The sequence below is a fragment of the Salvelinus namaycush genome, chromosome 42, assembly GCF_016432855.1.
Source record: "Salvelinus namaycush isolate Seneca chromosome 42, SaNama_1.0, whole genome shotgun sequence".
Lineage (NCBI taxonomy): Eukaryota > Metazoa > Chordata > Actinopteri > Salmoniformes > Salmonidae > Salvelinus > Salvelinus namaycush.
The window spans coordinates 12,964,855-12,975,304 of record NC_052348.1 but is presented as its reverse complement, the minus strand read 5'-3'; the positions used below and the strand labels follow the sequence as shown (position 1 = coordinate 12,975,304).

Here is a 10,450-nt window from a genome sequence, read left to right as displayed (position 1 = left end):
ATAAGCACGCACAAAAATATTACAACTCAAGACACTAACATGAAATTGTATGGCCACAATGGCTGAAAATTGAAAAATCTTGCAAAATACATGCAAAATTGTTCAAAAGTTATCCATCCCTAGATAAATGCCTTCTAAATTGATTCCCTTGAATTTTAATTTTAATGAATTGTGAAGACAAGAGCTCGACCGCGTGGCCTTGAGTAGTACTACTTTTCTAGAAAGGGGCGGTGTTCAACGTCACAGGAAGTAGGAAGTGAACGAAGCAAAAAACAATACCCACTGGGTTTCACTAGATAGCACAGCCACGAAGTCAAAAGATTTATGAAAATAAAAATGTGCTTTTTGGTCTTACTTTAAGGTTATGTCTAGGCATAAGGTTAGCAGTGTGGTTAAGGTTATGGTCAATGTTAGGTTTAATATCACATTTTAAGAAGATCAATTGTAGAAATGTGCAGAGATTCTGACTTTGACTGTGGTAGCTAGTGACGACCAAAGCACTGGTAGGTCAACGTGTGGTTGCTTTGGAGTATCAAATGACAGAATTATCCTTATTTTCTTTATTCCTAAAAGTAATACTCAGTTATGAAAGTGTTTGGACCAATAGTAGAGGACAACAGCAAAGACGAACGAAGCAGATTTATGTACAAATAGCTAGCTATCAAGGTGAGTTCTCCATTGTATGTACACGTTTTGTAACTGTTCAGCTATATGGCTACTTGTCAGTCAGTTACCGGTGTATGTACTGTATGTATGCATATGTCCATTCGTTTCTACTGGCAGAATTTGCTCCTGAATGCCACAACCTCAAACAGTCTAAATAGCCCAAAGTGAGTGTCATAGAATAATCAGAATCAGCTTTGTTTTGGTTCTGTCTTGTTGAATGAACTGAAATGTGTCACAAACCTCTATTGAATGCCTGTTGTCTAACGTTACATCATTATCAGACTCTCTCCCCTAGAGAAGGGAGCAGTGCCAGACAATCATGGGACCGCCAGTACTCTTTCCGCTTCTCCACCGCTTGTCATACCCCTTACGAACTGTCACCCCAACATGGGGCCGATGCCTCCTCCGCCAGCTACCCCCACCATCCTGCACTCATACCCCTTGTACCCCCTCATTCCCTGGGCTTAACTCCCAACACATCCGTGGTATGTGTGTGGAATCCACCCTCAGCCACATCAAGGAGCTGAGTCCACCAGAGCAGAGGCTGTTGAATAAGCTGTATGAAGGACTGATCTCAGGTCAGCGGGCCAGTCTGGCTGAGTCCATTACCCTGGTGGAGACCCAGCACCTCAGGAAGAAAGAGCTGGCCCAGGTCCTGCTGCAGAGAGTACTGGCCTACAGGAAGGAGCAGGAGAAACAGAACGGAGGGAAACCCCTGGCCTTCAGAGTGGGTTAGTATGTGGATTGTTATGTTCAATATTGTTGTGTCTATGCCTAGTACACAGAATGCACACAGACCCAATAATATGTGAACATTTGAACTAGTGGCTTGCAGAGTTCTTAGAGTTGGACCGCTTGAATTGGTGGCTGCAATGTGGGCTTTTTATTTAAGATTTTTGTACTCCTACACTTGAGGTAGCTAAGTCTAAAATACCATATGGGGAAGAGTGTGGGCTTGGTGTACGTGCATGTTTGTTCTCTGTGAGGTGACGTCTGTCTGTAGGTCTGTCTGGCCCACCCGGAGCTGGGAAGTCCACCTTCATTGAGGTGGTGGGGAAGATGCTCACAGGACAAGGACATAAAGTCTCTGTTCTGGCTGTCGATCCCTCATCATGCACTACAGGAGGTATGTTTCCACATCATTCTACATATTCATTGCTGTGTTTGTGCGTGGTATTTCATCAGTGTTGTGGGGTATATATATTGGTTTAAATGGGTCTGTTAGAATGCCTCGTAATGCCAGACAGACTCTTGCACCGTAATATATGGGATTTTGTGAACATTGACATAACTATTCCTCCTTGTTCAATGTTGTAAACATAATTTCCTCACCACAGGAGGTTGGTGGCACCTTAATTGGGGAGGACGGGCTCGTGTTAATGACTGGAGCGGAATTAGTGGAATGGTATCAAACACATGGTTTCCAGGTGTTTGATGCCGTTCCATTTGCTCTGTTCTGGACATTTATTACAAGCTGTTCTCCCCTCAGCAGCCTCCTGTGTTCCTCACATATATCTTCTTCAAGCTAGGCAAAGGATTATTATTAAATATTGATAGCTATACTGATATACTACCACCTTTATACTTTATGTTGGTGTTATGCATTAATCCTCCCCCTCTCCCCAGGGTCTCTGATGGGTGACAAGACTCGTATGACTGAGCTGTCCAGAGACATGAGTGCTTTCATCAGACCCTCCCCCACCTCTGGAACACTGGGAGGAGTCACCCGGACCACCAATGAGGCCATAGTACTGTGTGAGGGGGGCGGATACGACATCGTTCTGGTAGAGACTGTAGGTGAGGAACTCAACGGTTGAGTTGACTGTTTTAAAAAGCCTCAGAAGGGACAAATATTCACCTGGGACAGGCCACCTGCACAGTTTTTATTGAACCAGATTTAATCTCATTGTGATTCATGCTTTGCATCTTCCACATTACTTGGTTTCTAAAGTCTAAGTGGCATGAAGGATAAAATGATGAAATTACATAACATAGCTCATAGTTTATTAATAAAATTCCTTAGGTAGCTAGCGTTTCATAAATACTTAGTTTCATTGTGTGTTGTGTCCTCAGGTGTAGGCCAGTCAGAGTTTGCTGTGGCTGACATGGTGGACATGTTTGTGTTGCTGATCCCACCAGCAGGGGGCGATGAACTACAGGTCAGACAGGCTGCACCTCCATCACCATCACACTCCCCTGTTACAATGCCATTAAAGAACCTGTGAAAATCTTGTGATATTTACAGACATTTTTGATCATTTAAATGAATAATATATCCATTGATTCTTGATAAATATAAATGTCTCATGAGCTTAGTTCAACTGGCTTTAAAGTACATCACTGATTCCTCATGCCTTTCATATTTGGGAAAGAAACAAAATGGTTTCTTTCCACCCTGTTTTCTTCACTTATTCTGTCTCAGGATGCACTTAAGTATTCAAACAGGATCACAGACTGTCACACTGTCCATCAATCAGCTTAGACGTATAGACATAAGATTTACATCCAATTTCCCCGCTGGAGATCAATAAAGTTGATTCAAAGCACGTCGTGTTGGTCACATACACGTATTTAGCAGATGTTATTTCTATCAAAGTGTGGACACCTACTCATTACATTTTTAAATGTTTTTTCTTCATTTTTATTATTTTCTACATTTTAGAATAATATTGAAGACATCAAAACAAGTGAAAAAACACATGGAATCATGTAGTAACCAACAAAGTGTTAAACAAATCTAAATATATTTTAGATTCTTCAAAGTAGCCACCCTTTGCCTTGATGACAGCTTTGCACACTTGGCATTCTCTCAACGAACTTCACCTGGAATGCTTTTCTAACAGTCTTGAAGGAGTTCCCACATATGCTGAGCACTTGTTGGCTGCTTTTCCTTCACTCTGCGGTCCAACTCATCCCAAATCATCTCAATTTGGTTGAAGTCAGGTGATTGTGGAGGCCAGGTCATCTGATGCAGCACTCCTTCACTCTACTTCTTGGTCAAATAGCCCTTACACAGATAGGTGTGTTTGGGTCATTGTCCTGTTGCACAAACCAGATGGGATGGTGTATCGCTGCAGAATGCTGTGGTAGCCATGCTGGTTAAGTGTGCCTTGAATTCTAAATAAATCACTTACAGTGTCACCAGCAAAGCATCATCACACCACCTCCTCTATGCTTCACGGTGGGAACTATACATGCGGAAATCATCCCTTCACCTGCTCTGCGTCTCACAAAGACATGGCGGTTGGAACCAAAAATCTCAAATTTGAATTCATCAGACCAAAGACAGATTTCTACCGGTCTATAGTCCATTGCTTGTGTTACTGTCTTATTGGTGTCCTTTAGTAGTGGTTTCTTTGCAGCAATTCAACCATGAAGTTGATGTTGAGATGTGTCTGTTACTTGAACTCTGTGAAGCATTTATTTGGGCTGCAATTTATGAACTTGTCCTCTGCAGCAGAGGTAATTCTGGGTTTTCCTTTCCTGTGGCGGTCCTCATGAGAGCCAGTTTCATCATAGCGCTTGATGGTTTTTGCGACGGAACTTGGAGAAACGTTCAATGTTCTTGAAATTTTCCAGATTGACTGACCATGTCTTAAAGTAATGATGGACTGTTGTTTCTCTTTGCTTATTTGAGCTGTTCTTGCCATAATATGGACTTAGCCCTATTTGGTTAAAGACCATCTTCTCTATACCACCCCTGCCTTGTCACAACACAACACAACTGATTGGCTGAAACGCATTAAGAAGGAAATAAATTCCACAAATTAACTTAATTCAACAAACTAACTTAATTCCAAGTGACTACCTCATGAAGCTGGTTGAGAGAATGCCAAGAGTGTGCAAAGCTGTCATCAATGCAAAGGGTGCCTACTTTGAAGAATCTCATATACACTACCGTTCAAAAGTTTGGGGTCACATAGAAATGTTTTTGAAAGAAAAGAAAATGTTTTTGTCTATTAAAATAACATCAAATTAATCTGAAATACAGTGTAGACATTGTTAATATTGTAAATGACTATTGCAGATTTTTAATGTAATATCTACATAGGCGTACAGAGGCCCATTATCAGGGCCTCTGATAAGAGAAATGAAGGCTATTCCATGCAAGAAATTGCCAAGAAACTGAAGATCTTGTACAAAGCTGTGTACTACTCCCTCCACAGAACAGCGCAAACTGGCACTAACCAAAATAGAAAGAGGAGTGGGAGGCCCCAGTGCACAACTGAGCAAGAGGACAAGTACATTCGTGTCTAGTTTGAGAAACAGACGCCTCACAAGTCCTCAACTGGCAGCTTAATTAAATAGTACCCGCAAAACACCAGTCTCAACGTCAGTGAAGAGGCGACTTCGGGATGCTGGCCTTCTAGGCAGAGTTACTCTGTCCAGTGTCTGTGTTCTTTTGCCCATCTTAATCTTTTCTTTTTATAGGCCAGTCTGAGATATGGCTTTTTCTTTGCAACTCTGCCTAGAAGGCCAGCATCCCGGAGTCGCCTCTTCATTGTTGATGTTGAGACTGGTGTTTTGCAGGTACTATTTAATTAAGCTGCTAGTTAAGGACTTGTGAGCCGTATGAAATGGGTAAAATGGTATGCAAACATTATTAAAGTGACCAGTGTTCCATGACTATGTACATAGGGCAAGCAGCCTCTAAGGTGCAGGGTTGAGTAACCGGGTGGTAGCCGTCTAGGGACATTTTGTAAAGTTCAGGGCACAGTACTGAATGTGTGTGTGTCTTCTCCATTGCCAGGGCATTAAGCGAGGCATCATAGAAAAGGCAGACCTTGTGGTGGTCACTAAAGCAGACGGAGACCTGTTAGTTCCAGCCAGGAGAATCCAGGCAGAGTATACCAGCGCTCTGAAACTGCTCAGGAAGAAATCAAAGTCCTGGAACCCTAAGGTGAGTTGTATTGGGTTGAATGTTTTTTGTCTGAGGGGTAGTGGGAAGGGGTTTTAAACCTATATATAAAAGTGCTTCAAATAGCTGCTCAGGAAGAAGTCCAAGACCTGGAACGTGGTTAGTGTTGGGTTATGTGGGTTTGTGCTCGTACTTTCATACGCACATAATTAAGAAATACAAACAGATAATGAGAAATGAGAAATAAATGCATACCTACAAAAATGCATGTGACAAAAAATAGCAAAACATGAAAAATGAGGCAATGCATATTGCCTCAAACTCCAGGTAACTGGGGGTTGGAACCTGATATTCTTCTTCATATCCTCTATTGGAGAGCTGTGTTACATTTCCCCTGAAAATCCTTTTTTGCCGCCCTTAACTCTCCACACGCACACATCACCAGAGCCGACAGGCCGTCCCACTGCACAGCGAGGTCAGCTGACCCGGGGGAGGGGGATAATGTGATGTCATCATCAGGGCACTCTAGTCTGTCGCAGTGTTCCCGGGGTGGGGAGGGGGTGCTCTGCATGTCTCCCCGCCCTGGGCCGAGCGCTGTGGCGTTGTCTCTTTGTCTCAGACCGACCGTGCGCGGCCCAATGCAGCATCTGCCCACCTGGCACACTGCCAAAGTCCCCTACCGCCACCCACCCACCCTTCTCCCTCCATCCCCCTCTTCCTCTTCCTCCCCACTCTGAATAGAGAGCTGCTGTGTCATGCATTTTCCTGATTAGCAGCCCACCCACTCAGATGAAAGACTCCCAGACCTGTCTCGCTCTCTGGTTCTCTGTCTCTCTCTCTTCTTTCTCAAATTTTCTGTCTCTTTCTCTCTCTCTCTCTCTCTCTCTCTCTCTCTCTCTCTCTCTCTCTCTCTCTCTCTCTCTCTCTCTCTCTCTCTCTCTCTCTCTTTCTTTCACTCTCTCTGTTTTTCTGTCTTTCTCTCCACCTCTCTCTCTTCATCTCCATCTATCTAATCTCTCTCTGTTTTGCTGTCTCCATTTTTCTGTCTCTCTCTCGCTCTCTGGCCCTGTTCCTCTTTCCACTAGTACCAGAGGCAGCAACACTGACTTCAGGACAGGATATATCCACCACAGTGATTTTAATGGGTCTCCACATGATTCCTCCTCTGCCATATCTCAATATTAGGTTCAGGGGAGGGTACTTTGGAAGGCTCCCTTCTAGCAGATTAATCATTTTGACTGTAGCTTTGTAAGACATTTCTACAGTATTTCCCGAAGTCAGAAACACATTTCTATTGGCACACTTGAATTGTGAATAGACCAATTTAGAAATGACTAGATAGAATACAGCTTGATAGTGTATTGTACCATTGAGATATGACTTCCCACAGTTCCCTTTTTGTAGTGCCGTCACTCTCATTCAAGCACTGGTCAATACTGAGTTGTTTAGTCCCTAAATCACTGGTGTTGTCTGAACAGGCCTGAGGTGAATATGGGAATACAGAGACCCCACTGCGTGTGTGATATCTGTGGTGTGTCACTGTGCCTGCATGGGCATATGGGGGGATTGATTACCAACTACATGGCGGTCCACACGTGTGTGTTCACATACAGTACCAGTCAAAAGTTTGGACACACCTACTCATTCCAGTGTTTTACTTTATTTGTACTATTTTCTACATTGTAGAATAATAGTGAAGACATCAAAACTATGAAATAACACACTTTGTATCATGTAGTAACCAAAAAAGTGTTAAACAAATCAAAATATATTTTAGATTTGAGATTCTTCAAAGTAGCCACCCTTTGCCTTGATGACAGCTTTGCAAATGCTTGGCATTCTCTCAACCAGCTTCATGAGGTAGTCACCTGGAATGCATTTCAATTTACATGTGTGCCTTGTTAAAATGTCATTTGTGGAATTTCGTTCCTTAATGCGTTTGAGCCCATCAGTTGTGTTGTGACAAGGTAGGGGGGTATACAGAAGATAGCCCTATTTGGTAAAGACCAAGTCCATATTATGGCAAGAACAGCTCAGATAAGGAAAGAGAAAAGACAGTCCATCATTACTTTAAGACATGAAGGTCAGTCAATCCGGAAAATGTCTAGAATTTTGAAAGTTTCTTCAAGTTCAGTCGCAAAAACCATCAAGTGCTATGATGAAACAGGCTCTCATGAGGACCGCCACAGGAAAGGAAGACCCAGAGTTACCTCTGCTGCAGAGGATACGTTCATTAAAGTTAACTGCACCTCAGATTGCAGCTCAAATAAATGCTTCACATAGTTCAAGTAAGACATCTCAACATCAACTGTTCAGAGGAGACTGCGTGAATCAGGCCTTCATGGTCGAATTGCTGCAAAGAAACCACTACTAAAGGACACCAATAATTAGAAGAGACTTGCTTGGGCCAAGAAACATGAGCAATGGACATTAGACTGGTGGAAATCTGTCCTTTGGTCTGATGAGTCCAAATTTGAGATGTTTGGTTCCAACCGCTGTGTCTTTGTGAGACGTAGAGTAGTTGAATGGATGATCTCCACATGTGTGGTTCCCACCGTGAAGCATGGAGGAGGAGGTGTGATGGTGTGGGGGTGCTTTGCTGGTGACACTGTGATTTATTTAGAATTCAAGGTACACTTAACCAGCATGGCTACCACAGCATTCTGCAGTGATACACTATCCCATCTGGTTTGCGCTTAGTGGGACTATCATTTGTCTTTCAACAGGACAATGACCCAACACACGTCCAGGCTATGTAAGAGCTTTTTGACCAAGAAGGAGAGTGATGGATTGCTGCATCAGATGACCTGGCCTCCACGATCACCTGACCTCATCCCAATTGAGAAGGTTTGGGATGAGTTGGACCGCAGAGTGAAGGAAAAGCAGCCAAAAAGTGCTCAGCATATGTGGGAACTACTTCAAGACGGTTGGAATAGCGTTCCAGGTGAAGCTCGTTGAGAGAATGCCAAGAGTACAAAGCTGTCATCAACACAAAGGGTGGCTACTTAGAAGAATCCAAATATATTTGGATTTGTTTAACACTTTTTTGGTTACTACATGATTCCATATGTGTTATTTCATAGTTTTGATGTCTTCACTATTATTCTACAATGTAGAAAATAGTAAAAAATAAAGAAAAACCCGTGAATGAGTAGGTGTGTCCAAACATTTGACTAGTACTGTATGTGAGAGTATATGTATGTCTGTATGCACTGTGTGTATGTGTGTGTGGGAGGGAGGGGGGCTTGTATTACTATCCTTGTGGGTACTGAAAATCCCCAAAGTCCACACAATGATAGTTAAACAAGGAAAATTCTCCCTTGTGGGGCCATTTCCCACATCCCCACTTGGACAAAGGCTATTTTAAGCTTAGGGGTTAAGGTTAGGGTAAATTAGGATTTTCCATTGAAATACATTTTAGGTCCCCACAAGGATAGTAGAACATGCTGTGTGTATGTGTGCTCACTGGTCCTTAACCATATGTATGTGTGTGTGTGTGTGTGTCATCAGGTAAATTAGGATTTTCCATTGAAATACATTTTAGGTCCCCACAAGGATAGTAGAACATGCTGTGTGTATGTGTGCTCACTGGTCCTTAACCATATGTATGTGTGTGTGTGTGTGTCATCAGGTAGTGCGTGTGTCATCCCAGACAGGCGAGGGTGTAGCAGAGCTGTGGGGTAAGATGGAGGCGTTCCACTCAGCCACCCTGTCCAGCGGGGACTTCCAGGACAGACGTAGGGCCCAGCACAAGGTGTGGATGTGGAGCCTGATCCAGGAGAATGTCCTGAGGCACTTCCAGGAACACCCTGCCGTCAGGGGGGAGCTACCCCAGCTAGAGGACAGGGTCACCAGGGGAGCTATATCACCGGGCCTGGCGGCTGATCTGTTACTGAAGGCCTTCACCTCTTCTTCATCATCCTCCTCCTCACAGTGACCTAGCTGAAGTGGAGATCTAATACCAACAGCATTATCCATATACTGTAATATTGATTACTCTTCTCGCCTTGTCTCTCAGATCACTGCTCTGTAAGGACAATTGATTGGTGATGAGAGAAGGGAAGGAATTATAGGTCTTGGACCCCCTCCCAATCCCACACACAACACACTGCCTTCAAATTGAAACACTGACCTACTTACTCATACCTACTTACTCAAGAGACTTGACATTGTAGTTTATTGGTTTATACTTGAAGAGTATCAATGGATGCAGTTATATAGATTTTATCATAATCAATGAGTTGAATAAATTATGAAATTAATTAGATAGTTGTGGGTGTTTTCTGTTGCTGAAATGTTTGTGTGGGGACGTAGCTGCTGAACCAGGGCTAGGAAGCTTTGTGTGGGGACGTAGCTGCTGAACCAGGGCTAGGAAGCTTTGTGTGGGGACGTAGCTGCTGAACCAGGGCTAGGAAGCTTTGTGTGGTGACGTAGCTGCTGAACCAGGGCTAGGAAGCTTTGTGTGGGGACGTAGCTGCTGAACCAGGGCTAGGAAGCTTTGTGTGGGGGTGTAGCTGCTGAACCAGGGCTAGGAAGCTTTGTGTGGGGACGTAGCTGCTGAACCAGGGCTAGGAAGCTTTGTGTGGTGACGTAGCTGCTGAACCAGGGCTAGGAAGCTTTGTGTGGGGATGTAGCTGCTGAACCAGAGCTAGGAAGCTTTGTGTGGGGACGTAGCTGCTGAACCAGAGCTAGGAAGCTTTGTGTGGGGACGTAGCTGCTGAACCAGAGCTAGGAAGCTTTGTGTGGGGACGTAGCTACTGAACCAAGGAAGCTTCTGAACATGACAACTTTTAATACAAGCGTCATATCATTCCCGTTGTCCTGGTAAAGTTTTACATTTAATCCAGACAAAATTACCACATTTTTGCAATGATGCCTCTTGACCACCAGATGTCCCCCTAACTTCATAACCTCATCTAAACCATT

The 10,450-nt window shown here is 43.6% G+C and overlaps 1 protein-coding gene across 1 annotated transcript; it reads left to right on the top strand.

The window, feature by feature from the left end:
• Positions 1-252: 252 nt before the first annotated feature.
• mmaa (metabolism of cobalamin associated A) lies at positions 253-9,789 on the top strand. The gene is made up of 8 exons (XM_038981738.1): positions 253-338; positions 574-666; positions 948-1,397; positions 1,670-1,792; positions 2,293-2,463; positions 2,740-2,825; positions 5,417-5,566; positions 9,156-9,789. Exons 3-8 carry the CDS (start codon positions 986-988, stop codon positions 9,459-9,461), a joined length of 1,248 nt encoding a protein of 415 aa, XP_038837666.1. The 5' UTR covers positions 253-338; positions 574-666; positions 948-985; the 3' UTR covers positions 9,462-9,789.
• Positions 9,790-10,450: the final 661 nt, after the last annotated feature.